The following is a 16,346-nucleotide window of genomic DNA, read 5'->3' on the forward strand; positions in this document are numbered from 1 at the left end:
GCAGCCTGACTTTCTTCTTATATCAGACATCCAATGCTCCAATCTGGAAAGAGTTGCACAGGAGAGACTCAATGGAGCAGAGTTTTTTTTCATGACAAACATCCAGGAGCTCATTAAGGTTGTTTTCATCATTTAACAATATGAACCTGAAGAAAATAATACCCTTCCATGCTGGAACTCCAAGGTGAAAACAACTGCTGACCAAAAAGAACAAAAAGACATTTCCTCAAACTGATCCCAAAAGTTCTTGGAAAGAACAGAAATCAATAAACTGATAACAGTAGGACTTCTGGAGAGCATGTCTTCTTACATTTTGAATAGAAACTATTTAAAAAAAAAAGAGCATAGTACCTACATATCAGTCTGGAACCTCATGCTTCCCACCACATAGTCCTAAAGGAGAATGTCTGGTCATCAGTTTGACATTAAACTCAGGCACATTTACTCCGTTACTAAGCAACAATAACCCTTAAATCCCTATCGTGTCCACCTTGACATGGCTGAAGAAACAAAACAAAACAAAAATGAAGGCTTAGAAGCGGCATAGTCAAAGTCTCGATTGAAGTCTAACTTTGATGGAGTGGCAGAAACCCTATTAACTACTTAGAGGGATGTAAAACTGCAGGTAAAGTTAATAGCAAGTGTGGAGTGGAGACTGGAATTAACGGAAGTGGTTGAACTATAGTAAACAAAATACAATTATCAAAAATGCTTTACAGTCTGAAGATTTAGATGGATTTTAGAGAAATGTTGCGCCTACCAGGAGAATTGTTCACAGTTCAATGTCTACTAGATTATTAAGTTCAGTGTAAATGGAGGGAGGGAAATAAACCCAGAAAGTTTCTCTGGTTTCTAGAAGAGTTTTCTGAAATAGTTCATTTCCAAAGCTTAGAAAAATGCACAATTCCTAAATACATGGTATAGTATGTAAATTCTCTTTATCAGTTATACAATGTGAGATATGTCAAAAAGTAAAGACAGGGTCTATTTTACACATTTCACTATAAGCTTGACCTTTGGGTGGTGATTCCCAAACTACCAATTGTCTAACCGTATGTGTACTAAGACGATGCACTAGTGTTAGAAGCAGGTAGAATCTTGATTTCCACCCCGAAAACTCATCACAAACACAACAGAGATCTGATGTTTTACTACAAAAATATTACCTGCTTTACACTAATCTCTCTGATGATTCCTGTCAAAACCAGAAGAGGTGTGATGCAGGGAGTAATTCATGACCAGCAAAACCATAACAATCAATCAAGACCACAAATGCAGGATCTACTGAGCATCCACCAGAAACGATTTATCAGGACTCTGTGAGCAGATTTCGGGAAATTATCATCCTCATCACCTCATTGGTTCCTGTGGGAGAAAAATTATGTCAGCTCACAAATCAAACTGAGATCCTATAGAGGAAAGAGAATTATAAACCTACCCTCAAGAATCTGATGGACTCTGATGTCCCGCATAAACTGCTGTACAGCGTAATCCTTCAGGTAACCGTAGCCACCGTGCATCTGAAGAGCCTGGTTGCAGATCTGCAGAAAAACAAAACATAGAAACTGACAATATTTTCTATAAAGCTGCACGTCAATCTACATTACTAATTTAAAAAAATATATATTTCTAAACACCCTCTGTGGTAAAAAGTTCAGGAGTATTTCCTAAATAGACCCATAGGATAATCCCGTATGTGAATGATGACCAATCAGTGATATTTCCTCCATCTATGAAGAGTTTTGGAGTAAGAGGTTTAAAACACCCAGAAAAGCTTCATTTTATCTGGATTCCAAAAACCACTTCCCATATTAAATTTGCATTTCGTCCGTTGCACCACAAATAAAAGCTGTTTAACTCGGCTAAGAGGAGTTTTTGTTTTTCTGAGACTTTAAGAGGTCAAACTGACCCAGACGGAGAAATAGTTCTAAAACTAATGAAAAAGTCGTTGAGCCATCTAAAATAACAAGCATTCGTTTTTTTTCAATTATTGGAATATAAATGTCTTTACATTCCTAACATTTCTGGGTTTTGCAAAGGCAGACAAATGCAGAACATGGTTTTCTTTCTTTACGCAGCAAAGTGTATTATACGGTTGTAATCAACCTCCTTTTTCTATTGCACCTGTAAATTCCTCAGAAGCTGAATAATCAGGAAATAGTCACCTTGTGTGTGATTTAATCTCGGTATACAAACAGCTGCTCTGCAAACACATGCCACATCACCCTAAGACATCCTCCAAATAAGTATTATGGCAGTATTATGCTGTGGGCAGGTTTTTTTTTTTTTATTTAAAGCAGCCGCTCAGAGTTGGGACTTCAGAATGAGGCTGAGGTTCATCTTCCAGCAGAACAGGGAGCCTAAACTAAAGCCAGAAATACAATATAACGGTTTCTGTGTCTGAATGGTCCAATCAAAGACCAGAACTGATTCATGTTAGGATCAGTGACAAGAGCTGAAACTTGAAGTTCAGTTGAAACTATTTTGTAATGAATTACAAAACACACAATTTTACTTATAATAAGCACCAAATACACTGGATTTCATTCTGTTTGGGACAATAAATGCATATATACATTTTACTGTGTGAATGCATGCAATCTTTATTTTTTTCAGAAATCCTTTACTCTAAACACCAGTCTGGGTAAACTAATAAGCTACTTGGAAGGTTATGATTGTAATGTGGGAAGTTGAGACGCTGTACTCACATTAAAGCACTCGTCTGTTACAAAAAGTTTAGCCATGGAGCAGAGGGAAACGGCATCAGCTCGGTTCTCCTGTAACGCAGTGGCAGCCTCACGCACCAGAAGGCGAGATGCAACCAGCCTGGTGGCCATTTCTGCAAGCTTGAACTGCAGGAACTACACCCAGGATGTGCAAAGAGACAGGGAACACTAAGTTAAATGCTCATGAGTAAAGAATCTAGTTATTTAGTTAGTGTGTTTAAGAAATCTAAAGCTGCTTACTTGGTTATTAGCGAGTGCCTCGCCAAACTGCTTGCGCACCAACAGGTGATCCTTGGCCAGAAGCACAGAGGCGTGTGCTGCTCCCAGAGAACAAGACGCTGATGATGGAGTAAACAGAGAGAAAATAAACCAGCATGAAATTATTCTTAAGCTTTTACCAAAGAATAAGAATTCAGCAAAAGAACCTCAATGACTAAAGATACTGATAGGTTTATTATATCTACAAAAACAAGAATGTTCTGCAGCAGAAGAATGAAAGCATTACTCTTTTATCACTTCGGGATTCTGCTACAGTATCCACATCATTAATGCAAAGACCTGCGTCCATTAGGCACATTCCAAGCTGATGAGGAGACAGCTTGTCTATAAAAAAAAACCTTAGATGGATACGACAAAAGCTAAGATGTGAGACTTTGGAAGACCTTTTTTACTTTAAATTATAATCCACACATTGGTAGGCTTTTTCCCCCTCAAAATAAAAAAATAAGAACAAAACTAGTAAGTCAACCCACATCATGCATGAGGGATTTTTTTCCCTAAATAAATGTAAAATTGTAATTTTCAATTTTTCTACAATGAAATAAGAACTAATATTCAGAGATATTGATAACAATAAAAGGCTGTTTAAGGTTTTATGTGGCAATGAAGTGACAAACATCTTCTACTGCCTCCTGCAGGTTGTCCTCTTGCACAGAAAATACCATTTACAAACTTGGTTTAAAAAAAAAAAACAAGATCATAAAACACAACGTACTGAATACATGAAATATAATTTTATTTACCCAATAAAAATCTAAACAAAATTTCAGATATTTTCAAATAAAGAATAAATGAAAAATAAGCAGCTCCAATCCATCTGCTTTGAAACTCCTCATTTCACATTTCTAAGTGAAGAATCTAGATTTACCTTTAAACAGACACCTTTACCGTGATATTGTCTGATATCAATGTATTCCACTTCGTTTTAAGCAAAGCGATCTACACACTTCATAGAATAGAATAGAAAATCCCTTTATTGTCCCACAATGGGGAACTTGTGGTGCTTACAGCAGCAAAGGTTATAGCAGAAGTGCTCACACAATGTGCACCTTAGATAAGTGTACCAAAATAACAGAGTAACATAAACCAAATAGAGTATTGTACTGTACAGTTTTTTTTACAATATAAATACTCTGTATTTTGAGAATAAAAATAAATAAAAGCAAAGTAGTGCGAATTTTTTCCACAATATTTTCTTCCTCACCAATATTAATCCTGCCTCCATTCAGGCCCTTCATGGCGATGTTGAAGCCCTGCCCTTCATCGCCCAGCCGGTTGGTCACTGGAACAGGACAATCCTCAAATATTACAGCCCTGGTAGGCTGAGAGTTCCAGCCCACCTGGAGAGGAAGATAAACACACATGCTGGATCATATCTGCCATCTAGTGGATAACTGGAAAACTACAATACACAATAATGGCATCAGCAGACTGCACCTTTTTCTCCTTTTTGCCAAAGCTGAGGCCTGGTGTTCCCTTCTCAACCACCAAACATGAGATTCCTTTAGGTCCTTTACCTCCTGTCCTGCACATCACAACATACACATCTGTGTCTCCTCCACCACTGATAAATGCCTGGGGAAAAAAATAGTCAGGAGGAAACAGATTTTAGGCACTACTGTTATAAACACAAGCATTTACAAAAGTGCATATGTTCAGTTGCAAATTCCCTCATACTTTTAACTTTTTTCCCCCCAACATTTCATCACATTAAAAACAAAAATTTCTGGGAGTACAAGTACTGGGAGTTTTTGTGACAGAACAACAAAGGAGCAAATTTTGAAGTTGAAGTTTTGGCCAAGAGATTTTTTCAAACTTCAGTTTATTAAATGTATAGCAGAGGATCTTTTTTTCTGGCTGGATCATCAAAAGAAGTGGTCCTCCTAATTGTCAATCATTCTGCTAAATGGTTTACGTAAGGCCATCCTACGCGCTCGTCCCCAGTTTCACTTACCTGTGATGAGTCTGACATAGTGGAAAAATTGCAATAATCCCACTGTAACACGTGTTTAATAGGCGTTCCCTCTTGGGAGCAGGTACAGGGCTGTGCATTTGTATTTTTCTGTTAGTTTTTTTTAAGAGGTGAGGGCTGGTCTTTTCCTAAATTCGCAAAAATCATCCACTATACCTTTAGCACATGCATGGTTATGAGTAGTTAATATGACATTTCATATTTTCACATTAAATGTCTGCAGTTTCTATCTTGTTAAACAAGTCCATTTGTAGTTGACATTTTCTAATCAGTTCTTCCAATTATATAGACTATTATCCATTGTCCCATTGTCGGAGGATAGGGCATCCTACAATTAAAGGTTAGCATTTTCTTGCAACTACCAGAAGGATGTGGAATAATTGTCTCTGTTATGCATATTTTTTCATGCATATTTTAGGAGGAATTCCTTGAAAGAAAAAAAAACTTGGATCTATAGTAACAGTTAATACAGGTTGTGTCTGAATGTCCACCCTAATCACTATATAGTGGTTACCTCATTTTAGATGAGTGTCCGAATGTCTAGTGCATTTCTCACAATGCACATTGAAAAGTAGTGATCATCCATGGTCACTAGACAGGCAGATACATCCTGGAGAGCTGTCCTCGCAAAGCATCATGGGATTTGTTGTCTAGGGGAGTGGCAGCGTAGTGGTTAGGGCATAAAGGGGATGGGTTAAATGCAGAGGTAAATTTCTCCAATGCGAGTTCAATAAAGTTCAATTAATATTATTACCATTATTATTGTCACTATCTGACAGCAGCGACAAATAAAGATGGTGCAGGCACCCTGCAGGGAGGCAGAGTAATGTGACTAACGGGAAGTGAAAAGCAGTCATCATCTGTCCGAAGAGACCTGTTACTTCTTCTTGAAGTCTCTGTCCTCCAATCGTTTTCTTTATTAATGATATTTTTTTTAACTCCTCTATATATATATAATTGAGGCCTGTCCACAGTCTCAGACAATCAGTCCCAATCCCTACCTCCTGCTCCCCGCTGCAATCATTCACCTTTCACAGGGTCAACAGTTAAAACTCTTTCCAGGGTAGGAAAGGAACTCCAGGCTGCTGTGCTAAACCGGAGCCTGAGGTCTTACGAATGTCATTATTCGACGAGAACACACATGAAACACACATCAAACTCTTAATATAGCCTTCGGGAAAAAGTTACAATCAATCATCTCAGCCCAATGTCAAACGTATATAGCAAACAGCCAAAGCTCTACATTATACAACCAAAAACATATGAAGCTGTGTGCATTAATGTGTCAGATAGACTACACTGGAAGAAATAATGTATTTTTGTTCAACTCTGATGTGGGTTTGCCTAATCATCCTGTCATGCAATGGAATGCGAGTGACCTTACAGCTTCTAGTGGTGGCGAGGAACATCAGAAGGTCCCTATGCTAAATTAACAGGCGCTAGGAAGCATCCTGCTTCCTTATCCTACCTCCTATCCTTCCTTACTGCCAGCAACTTTCAGAGTACTTATCATGGCGACCGCTGACACACTTCAGCCTTGGCTTAAGCTGAGCTATTTGAGTTATTTGGCTCAGGCCTCAGACTCAGACCTAGATCAAAAAACTGTTGATGGACACCAGGTTGAAAACTGTAAACCTGCACCAGGTTGTAAAGAGTTGATCTACAACAGGCAAGCAGGTTGGTGAGATTAAATGAACTATGGGAGCCATTGGAAGAAAATGGATGGCATATAACATCTGGTTCCTCATGGAAGATCTCATCCTGTGGGGTCAAAATGATAAGGTGAGCAAAAATCCCAGAACTACAAGGAGGAGCCTAATGAATGCTGTGCAGAGAGGTTACCATGTGGAACACACTACAGGCCCCTGTTTACACCAGTACATGTCCAGGTCCATCTGAAGATTACCAAGAGAGCCACGTGGACGGAGGGAAAGAATTAGGATAACATCCTTTGGTCAGATGAAAGCAAAATAGAACATTTTGGCACAAACTCAACTCCCGGTGTTTGAAGGAAAAAGAATTCTGAGTTGCATCCCAGGGACACCAAACCTACTGTGAAGCATGGGAGTGGAAACATCATGCTTTGGTGCTGGTTTTCTGCAGAACAACTGATCCATGATGAGGAAAGAATGAGCAGGCCGTGTATTATGAGGCCTTAAACCAAAACCTCCCTCCATTAGAGATAGCACTGAAGAAGGAACCTGGCTGGTTTTGCCAGCCTGAAATCAATCCCAAACATTCTGCTGAGGCAACGAAGTGGCAATGAGTGGCTCCGTAGAAAAACATCTCATGGTTGTGAATTGGCTTATCACCTCCCCATAGAAAATTTGGGGGGGGATTAAAAGTTCATGTTACCCAGCAACAGCCTACACACTTCACCGCTCTACAGGAGATCAGCATGAAGGAATGAGCCAAAATACCAGATACAGAGCAAACCTGCAGAAGACTTACAGGAAAGGCTTAACCTCTGTCATTGCCAACAAAGGTTATACTACAAAGTATTTAGTGGAACTTTTGTTATTGACCAAATACTTACTTCACATGATCATTTTAAAATAAATTCTTCAAAGATCCAACAATGTGCAAAACATGAAGAACCCTGCTTCCTGCTATGTCAAAGTTATGCAGTTCTTCGCTGTATCCTATAAGATGAAATCTCAATCTCAAAAATATAATCCATCTTCATAACAACAAAAAGTGCAGAAGAGGGTCAAATTATATGGTTACCTTAGTGATCCACTGAGTGAGAGTTGATCAAAATTACCTTGGAGCCATTTAAGATGTAATGGTCCCCTCTCCGCTGAGCAGATGTGAGGAGAGAAGCAGCATCACTGCCACTGCCTGAAATGAAGCATCACAGCTCTAATCTCTGTATCCCTCTACGTCCATGGCAACAGTAGATATTTAAAAACTTCATCTACTTTATCTTATGTGTTTATCTTTAAACATTGAGCAAAGACACTGACCTGGTTCAGTCAGACAATAAGATGCAAACTTTTCCATGGAGCAGAGGTCAGGGCAGAACTTCTCCCTCTGCCCATCGTTCCCAAAGGTGTCAATCATCCAGGCACACATGCTGCAGGAGAAAAGGATTTTTTACAGTTAATCTTTAAGATAATATCTTACCCATAGAGCATCTCTTTAAAAAAAAATGAGCCATACTTGTGGATGCTAATGTAAGCTGTGGTGCTCACACATCCTGTGGACAGAGCCTCAAAAATGATGGATGTGTCCAGACGAGAGAGGCCCGACCCCCCGACCTCTGGCCGGACGTAGATGCCCCCGAATCCTAACTGGGCAGCTCTCCGCATCGTCTCCACTGGGAAGATTTCCTGTGGGAGAAATGGGGAGGAATAAGAAAATGCTGTGAAAGACTTTTTTTTTCTTCATTGTGATGGAAACAAATCCAGGACAGCAGAATTGAGCATTTCCTGGAAACAAGAACAACCACATGTTAAACAATAAATCCTATAAAGTCCCGTATTCTTAAGATAAGAGAGTAAAGAACGAGGATAAAAATATGTTATGATGGAAAAGATAAGCTTTTTTTGGTTGGCATATAGTAGTGATATCACTATAGCAGTAATATCACTACAAAATACATTTATGACAATAGTTACTTATTTTAAACATTTATAGCTTTGGTCAGAATTTATAAACACTCATTTCATATTTCCAAGGTTTGAATTCTGAATTTGAAAAACTCAATTGTGATTGTTGATCACTATGAAACATATTCCTTAAATTATAAGAATAATACTTTACTAATAGCTTTCTAAATGAAATACAACCTGGGAAATTAATGTATAATCCAATCAGACTTTTAATGATAAATGTAAGATATTTAACCCTCTGTAGGAAACAAGTGAATCACAAATACAAAAACCACACAAAGAAGAGTAGACATGACTTAAAGTGGATTTTTTTCCCAGGTTGTGTACCAGCTGAACTGTTGAGCCTTAATGGAAGCGTGAGGAGAAAAAAAATTGCAAACATACCTTTTGGTCCCACTCTGCCATGTGTGGAGCCATTTCATTGGCTGCAAAGTCAAAAGCCACTTTCTGAAACTCTTTCTGCTCGTCTGTAAGTCCATATGAAGCTGTTCACAGAGAGACACATCGGACACCAACGAAGCACTTTTATTACATTGTTTATAAGAGATGCTGAACTCCTACCAAAGTGAACCTAAATGATGCAGGAACCATTTTTCAGACAGAATTGATGAGACAGTTAGAAGTATATTAGACTGAGAAGCAAAGATGGGTAAAAGCCAGTTGCATTCACTTGAGCAACGTTTTGTCAAATAAAAAAACTTTACAAATTTTACACAAGTCATAATATCATTGGTGGGGGTGCACCGATTACAGGTTTCTGTATATCACCGGTTCCGGATCTTGAACAGTGACATAATAATAATAATAAATAAATGAAAGTTTAAGGTCCTTACAGTGAGTGATTTTTCAGACCTTTACAGAGGTAGATCAGATAGGTGGAAAAGAACGTTTTTTCATCCAAGTATCGGGTGATCAGTAATCAGGGTTTAAACAACAATGAGTTACTCTAATCTAATGCTTTTTAATGCTCTTATAATGTTCTTAGAAATAATTTTAATGCCATAAACAAATATCGGTCGACAGGCTGCAGCCATGTCCCGAATTCCTTGTTTTCCAGCAAGTTTTGTTGAAATTTGCATTTTTCCCCCATTCTCTACAATTTTCTCCGCCTCGAGCTTCTCTTCCAAACATACGGCTTTATGATCAATCTGAAACAGTTCCGCGCAAATATATATAGCAATATAATATATCTGATGAAATTGTTTTCATAAACTTTTTTTTTTTTAACAAAGCATTTTAAATGCGACAATAATCGCATTTAATACTTTTTAATGCCAATTAATGCCTTAATTTAAACAATAATAATTTAATGACTTTTAAAGATTTTTAATGACCCGCCTAAACCCTGCTAATCTCCCAAAATTAAGAAAATTGAAGGCGACCAATTAGCCAGCTGATAAATCAGTGCACTACTAATTATCAGAATTATCACTACTCTTATTCGAGTATAATTCCTGGTTAGCCTACTGACTGTGAGTAAATACACTGAATTAAGCACATGGTTGTTTTCACCACAGTTAAAGTTTAAGACAAAACTATTCACCAATATCATCACTGAAGATACTTTACACCATGATAACACTATTCATTAGTGTTGGGACTGTTTTCATATTTATGTTGAAAAATAGATTAGGAATTGTTTATTATTGCCCGAATCTGATATTTTGTTATAAGACATTTCTTACTGTTGTGATCAGTTACTATGTAGTCATTGTACCAAATACTTTTTACACTTCCTCTTGAGTGATTTCTTGGGTGATTTCTTCTACTTTTACTTAAGTAAAAATATGTTGAAGTGGTGCTATTCTTGAGTGAGACATTCTACTTTTTTCTCAGAATTCTGACTTTTTTTCTCAGAATACTGACTTTAGTCTAAGAATTCTGACAGCTAAATAAGGACAACAAATCAGAAACTGACATCAGCAAAAAAGTTACCTGATTTTTACATCCCTTTTACATTTTTATTTCAGTATGAGGGGGAAAGGTCAGAATTCTGACTTTTTTCTCATATTATACTGAAAGAAAATGTAAAAATCATTAAACTTTTTTTAATATTTTCAGTGGCCCTCTTCTCTTACACCTCTGTTCAAGCAACTGCTGTTTTAAATCTGATGCAGCATGAGAGGAGGGGGCGGGGCTTTGTTTAGGGGCGTGAAGTCTCCTTCGCTTTGCCACTGGAGGGCCACGGTTACAAAACTAACCAATGGCAGCCAGCTGCGCGATGACTGGGTGTAAAATGCATTCTTTTTCACTATTTCGGTAAAACGTTTGATGAAGTGATGTTAAGCGTGTTAGCTTCCAAAGTTACAACAGTTCACAGCCTGCTGTGTTGAGATGCTACAATATAGAAACAAATAACCTCGCAGCTCTCAATATTTCAGACTTACGGTCAATGCATGAAGCTATTCCTCGTTTCGAAGAGTTTCTGTTAAGAACCAAGCGGTGGTTCCGACACAGGTTACATCCCAGCCGGGCTAGTCTCGGTAGAGGTCCGATGGCAGCCATGATTACTGCCGCTGTTACAACACAGGGTGCGCTCCTTAACAGTCAGCCGGTGCTGTAGGAAACGGTGCGTGGGAGGAGTTTATGTTCGCAGAGCAACATTTTTCAGTTGACAGGAGGTTACGGCCTGCGTGACCAAATACTAATCAAATGAACTGTTAGAGGTCTTATGCAGAGTAAAATACAGACTGGAATTATTATATACCTGGGGTCCGTGAAATTTTATTCGTTTTCGAAATTCTGCATAATTTAGGCAGTAGTGGCGCAAATAAAATGACGTTTCCTGGTTTATTTAGGGTTCATTTCATCAAAATTTTAAAGAGTTTCAATAAATTTAACAGTACAAAACAACACGTGTCTATTTGAAAATCTTATCGTTTAAGGAAATTCGTCCGCATCTCTCAGTGGTTGTTGTCTCCCCGGTTGACAAATCGTGCGCACCTGCTCCTCAGCAGGCTGCTGGGTAATGTAGTTCTTATACAATTGTTCGTCCTTCTTCAAGCCCTGTCCTTTTTCCACAGTATAGTAAACCACAGCAATGCGTGTATTATGATTTCTAAATATTAATATGCATTGTAAGTAATCAACATAAAATAAAGTACTTTAAAAAATCTCCACAGAGGACTAAACCAATTGCACTGTGGTGCATTTAAAGCACGATGGGAAGTTGTACCTCTTTATAGCAGTACGTGCGCTGTGCTCGCTGATGGTGGCATGAGCCAGCAGTCATCATAATCAGATTTACTTGCGTGTAATCCATTAAAAAAACATTGGCTTTATAGTGTTGCATTCTGTCAGACATCCGGAACTAATGGGTTTTTAAATGCTCTAAAACTTTAGTGTTTAATTGAACTTTGTTAAACAATACTAAAGAAATATGATGGAGCATATTGTTTCTGTACAAAATAGGATTAGCAGAAATTTACTTAAGTTGATACATGTTGTATATTTAAATTTTAGCTTTACATTAATTTACAGCCTTTTTTCCCCAATTACACTGAACGCAACATATCCCACGTGTCTGAAAAGGTATTTTGTTGACGTCACGTGTTGTGGGGCTTTTCGCGGGATTTGAAGGCCTGTCTGACTTACCACTCAGGAAGGTATAACATCAGAGTTTATTCTGTCTGTCTATATATTACACTGGGAGTTTGTTTTAAAATTATAGCAGGAACTAAAAAGTGTATAGTTGCTGGTTGACAGAGTGTGTTTTGTCTTTGCATTCGATTTATGTTAACATCTGGTTTTCATGTTACAAAACTTGCCATCATGTTTTTGAATCCAACAGCCTTTGTTTTTATTTTTAAATCTGACTGATGGGGATATTATTAACTAGTGCAGTTCAGTGATGATACTATTTATTTATGCTGCTTTACATCTTTTCTGTCCTACATGTTTTATGTTTATCATCCTGGGTTATTATTACACAGAAAGGGGAATTAGTGGGGTTTTTTGTTTTTATTTTATTGACAAATGTTTTCTGTGTTAATATGATTTGTTTGAGATCTGAAATGTAGAAAATGTAACAATAAAGCAGGGAATCACAGCCCTGTACATAGTGCATTCAATTATACTAAATCCTTCTTTAAATCTTTACAGACTCTGAGATGCCTCCAAAGAAAAGGACCAGAGTGAGTAAAACATCCCCAAATACAGGTATGTCACACCAAACTCTGCTCCCCTGCCTATAAGAAATGCATATAACATGCATTTCTTATAAATCCTTTAGAGGTTATGAGAAATGCTTTTGTCTTTCCTTTACTTATCACTGACCAAACCATATTAATTTGATAAATTATTTTACTCTTGTGATTATGGTTATCTTACTTTCTAAGTTTGAACATTGCAGACAAGACTGATGATAATGAAAGCCTCTCTGCGGCCAGCAGAAAGAGAAAAGCTGCAAACACTGCAGAGGTTTCTGAGTCTGCAGGCTCTCCAGTTTTCACCTGCTGGCTGATGAAGTCTGAGCCTGAGAGCCGCTTTGAAAATGGCATTGATGTGAAGGTAAAGGAAGCAGGAACGGTGAAGTTGAAGGTTTTCGTTAGAGCGACTAACCACCGTGCTTTATTCTGCAGTTCGGCATTGAGGACCTGAAGGCTCTGCCCGATCAGACTGGTTGCTGGGACGGCGTCCGCAACTATCAGGTAGGTCAGAAAGCTGACTTGATGATTTATCTTTACCGTCTTTTTATAAATAACTCTACATGATGTGTGGAAATTTGCTCTTTGTCTTTAGGCTCGTAACTTTATGAGACAGATGAAAGAGGGGCAGCAGGCCTTTTTTTACCACAGCAACTGTAAGGAGCCGGGGATTGCTGGAGTCATGACAGTGAGTCCTTCCTCCCTCATTAAAGCATAAATGCAGAGTCTAACAAACGTATTCAGACTCCTTAAACTTTTCACATTTATTCACATCACAATTAGAAACTCAAATTTATTGTATTCGGATAATAGACTAACACAAGGTAATGCATAATTCAGATATAAAAGGAAGGTCATACTTGATTTTATGAATCATTACAAAGTGAGGCATGCATTTATATTCAATTCAATTTATTTATATAGTGCCAATTCACACCACATTTCATCTCAAGGCACTTTACAGTTCACCAGATCATACGGACAAATTGATTCAAAGTTTTCTACTAATGAAAACCAGTTGATTGCATCGACTCATTGACTCGCATGCCATCCCTCTCACTAAGCATGCTTATAGCGACAGTGGAGAGGAAAAACTCCCTTTTAACAGGAAGAAACCTCCAGCAGAACCAGGCTCAGTGTGAGTGGCCGACTGGGCTTTTTTTCTCCGGTACCCCTAAGCTTTGCTTCGGTGTTATTTAATCCCAGAATAAAAGCAACTGTTCTTTAAAGGCCTCAAACATTAAGAAAACACCCATAACACTAGAGGAGCTGCAGCGCCTCCCGGCTCAGGTGGCAGCATCTGTTGACCAGAAAAATCTGCTCTTTTGCCGAAAGGTCATGTAAGGGATGAGGGCATTTGATGAGACAAAAAAAATAAAATTTTCAGACCTTCATAATCCAATGTGTGATGCTAAACTAGCGTATCGGGACACAACCCACACACTGGAACACTGATTGCAGCATCACGCTGTGTCGATGCTTTTCTTCATAGGGCGGCAGGGAAGATGGAGGGAAATGGAACCATTGCAGGGAGCTTATATGTTCTAAATCAGTCATGTTTGTGCTTTTATATTAAGCTGAGGATTTCTATGAATTACTGCTACTTTAATTTGACTCTATTTAGATGATTACTTTCCTTCGCAAAATAATTTATTTCATTTACAATGCTTTGCTTAATTTGTAAACAGCACAGTAAAAATCATTTGGGGCAAATAATTTATCTAATTATAAGTTTTTCTTCACTTATTATTAATTGACTTATCAATAACTTTACTTCTACTTCACTAGATGTTGCTGGTCGATTCACAATAAATTCACTGTATTTTGTTTTTCTAATAACTGGGGACATAAAATACTGATTTGATAAAAGTTTATACACCAAACTATATCTATACTCGTGTTTTTATCTTTTAATTGAATTGCAGAACACCACATATGCATGATCCAAATTGTTTACTTTTTACTGATTTAAGAGTAGTAAGTGCGCCTCTGCTTTCGTGTGCGTTAAAAATGCAGGAACAAAGGATGCTTCATAGCACTGTCAGTTCAAAGCTTACCCCCCTTTAGCAACATGCAGGTAGAGCAGGCTGCACATGCCACACTATTTGCAGGCTTCTCAGATTTTAATTCGCTAATAAACATTAAAAGCCATGCATCATTTCACCTGCACTTTTTTTGCTTTGAAACTATGTCGATACGGTTGGAAGGCATTGTTGGTTTGATGCTCAGCTCTTGTTTCCTGGATCAGATTGTGAAGGAAGCCTATGTGGACCACACTCAGTTTGACAAGAAAGATGTCCATTATGATGCAAGCAGCAAGCCAGACAACCCCAAGTGGAGCATGGTAGATTAAAAACCTGATCTATTTAGTGTTTGCTAATGAAGGCCCTGTTTAACAGCTGATCCCCTTATTCCTCAGGTAGATGTTCAGTTTCAAAGAATGATGAAGCGTTTCCTTCCTCTTTCGGAGTTGAAGAAATACCACCTCCAGCACCGCACCAACGGAGGACCTTTGAAGGATATGGCTCTGTTTACCAGAGCCAGGCTCTCTGTTCAGCCACTAACCTCAGGTCTGTATGAATCAGACGCTGTTTTATTTTGTAGTCCAAGGCTGGTTGTGATTGTTGTCTTTTATCCGTTTTCTGTAGAGGAGTTTGACTTCATCCTGAGTCTGGAGGACAAAGAACCGCTGTGAAGAGGGGATTCATGACCCAATAAAATCACTGGCTGTATCAACCCACTACTGTGAAATGGGCCTCTTGGAAATTTCACATGTTCTAGGATAATAAATTTGTTTATTATGACTCAGAATCACTTGTTTTTTAGCTTTCTTTTGTGGGAATAGATTAAACCATTGCATAAAAGACATTAAATAGAAGCCAAAGGAGGAAAAAAAACAGGATATAAAGGATAATGGGGCTTACAGCTACAGTAATAATCAATTTTTCAAGAGGTTTAAGACCATAGAATCCCAATAAAAATATTTTTAATGTGGGTATGTCATCCTAAAAGTCAAATAAATACACAATTTATGCTTTAATTATTTATAAAGTGGAATAATTTCTGCTATGGCCGACATAAAAATGGAGGAAACTGCTAATTTGACAGTGACACCCTCTATAATGAGGGCAAATATCATGTTTTTATTAAAGAGAGACTGGTTGATCATGCTTGAGTACTTAAGCATTTTAACATAAAGTTGAATTGAAGGGAAAATTTAGCTATCAAGTTATACTGTAGTAACCTGACAACAGCCAGATGCATGTCTCGCTCCGCCCAGCTCCAGTGGAGCTACAGTAGGCGGAGCGAGACATGCATCTGGCTGTTGTCAGGTTAATACTGTAGATGAGCAGCATCAAACCTAACAAATGAGAGTAAGCTAAAGCTGCCTGTTGGTCACATTGCATTGATGCAGTAATTGAAGTAAAGAAAGCAGGGCAGACAACAGAGTGCATTTATTTCTAATGGAATAACTAAAATATTTATTCGAGTACATTCTAGTTTATTGAGATCTTAGCTCCTCCTTTTAGTACAGCTGGGTGATACACATAGGGCCGGTGTAGGTACCAGATTGACTCGGGCTGCCAGATTGACTCGGGGGCCTGCGCCT

General features: G+C 38.2%; 2 protein-coding genes across 2 annotated transcripts; one reads left to right on the forward strand and one right to left on the reverse strand.

The window, feature by feature from the left end:
- Nucleotide 1: 1 nt before the first annotated feature.
- On the reverse strand, nucleotides 2–11,136 carry acad8 (acyl-CoA dehydrogenase family, member 8). The gene is made up of 11 exons (XM_038303366.1): nucleotides 10,979–11,136; nucleotides 8,976–9,076; nucleotides 8,140–8,309; nucleotides 7,944–8,053; nucleotides 7,742–7,818; nucleotides 4,443–4,580; nucleotides 4,210–4,345; nucleotides 2,967–3,064; nucleotides 2,709–2,861; nucleotides 1,439–1,541; nucleotides 2–1,365 (listed from the first exon to the last, which is right to left on the reverse strand). The coding sequence occupies exons 1-11, from the start codon at nucleotides 11,094–11,096 to the stop codon at nucleotides 1,310–1,312; spliced, it is 1,260 nt and encodes a 419-aa protein (XP_038159294.1). The 5' UTR covers nucleotides 11,097–11,136; the 3' UTR covers nucleotides 2–1,309.
- A 968-nt stretch (nucleotides 11,137–12,104) lies between these two features.
- Nucleotides 12,105–15,547, forward strand: thyn1 (thymocyte nuclear protein 1). The gene is made up of 8 exons (XM_038303368.1): nucleotides 12,105–12,196; nucleotides 12,693–12,749; nucleotides 12,943–13,100; nucleotides 13,172–13,240; nucleotides 13,332–13,424; nucleotides 14,985–15,080; nucleotides 15,156–15,306; nucleotides 15,385–15,547. Exons 2-8 carry the CDS (start codon nucleotides 12,701–12,703, stop codon nucleotides 15,429–15,431), a joined length of 663 nt encoding a protein of 220 aa, XP_038159296.1. The 5' UTR covers nucleotides 12,105–12,196; nucleotides 12,693–12,700; the 3' UTR covers nucleotides 15,432–15,547.
- Nucleotides 15,548–16,346: the final 799 nt, after the last annotated feature.

Source organism: Cyprinodon tularosa, unplaced genomic scaffold (genome assembly GCF_016077235.1).
Source record: "Cyprinodon tularosa strain WSP-4 unplaced genomic scaffold, ASM1607723v1 ctg51, whole genome shotgun sequence".
Taxonomy (NCBI): domain Eukaryota; kingdom Metazoa; phylum Chordata; class Actinopteri; order Cyprinodontiformes; family Cyprinodontidae; genus Cyprinodon; species Cyprinodon tularosa.

Bases quoted from the DNA above. Each gene is read 5' to 3' on its own strand.
- thyn1 (XM_038303368.1), top strand. From the start codon at position 12,701: ATGCCTCCAAAGAAAAGGACCAGAGTGAGTAAAACATCCCCAAATACA. The intron at 12,750-12,942 runs GTATGTCACACC...TGAACATTGCAG, and splicing joins TAAAACATCCCCAAATACAG to ACAAGACTGATGATAATGAA. The intron at 13,101-13,171 runs GTAAAGGAAGCA...TTTATTCTGCAG, and splicing joins AAAATGGCATTGATGTGAAG to TTCGGCATTGAGGACCTGAA.
- acad8 (XM_038303366.1), bottom strand. From the start codon at position 11,096: ATGGCTGCCATCGGACCTCTACCGAGACTAGCCCGGCTGGGATGTAAC. The intron at 9,077-10,978 runs GTAAGTCTGAAA...CTCTGTGAACAG, and splicing joins AATAGCTTCATGCATTGACC to CTTCATATGGACTTACAGAC. The intron at 8,310-8,975 runs GTATGTTTGCAA...TTTCTCCCACAG, and splicing joins TGGCAGAGTGGGACCAAAAG to GAAATCTTCCCAGTGGAGAC.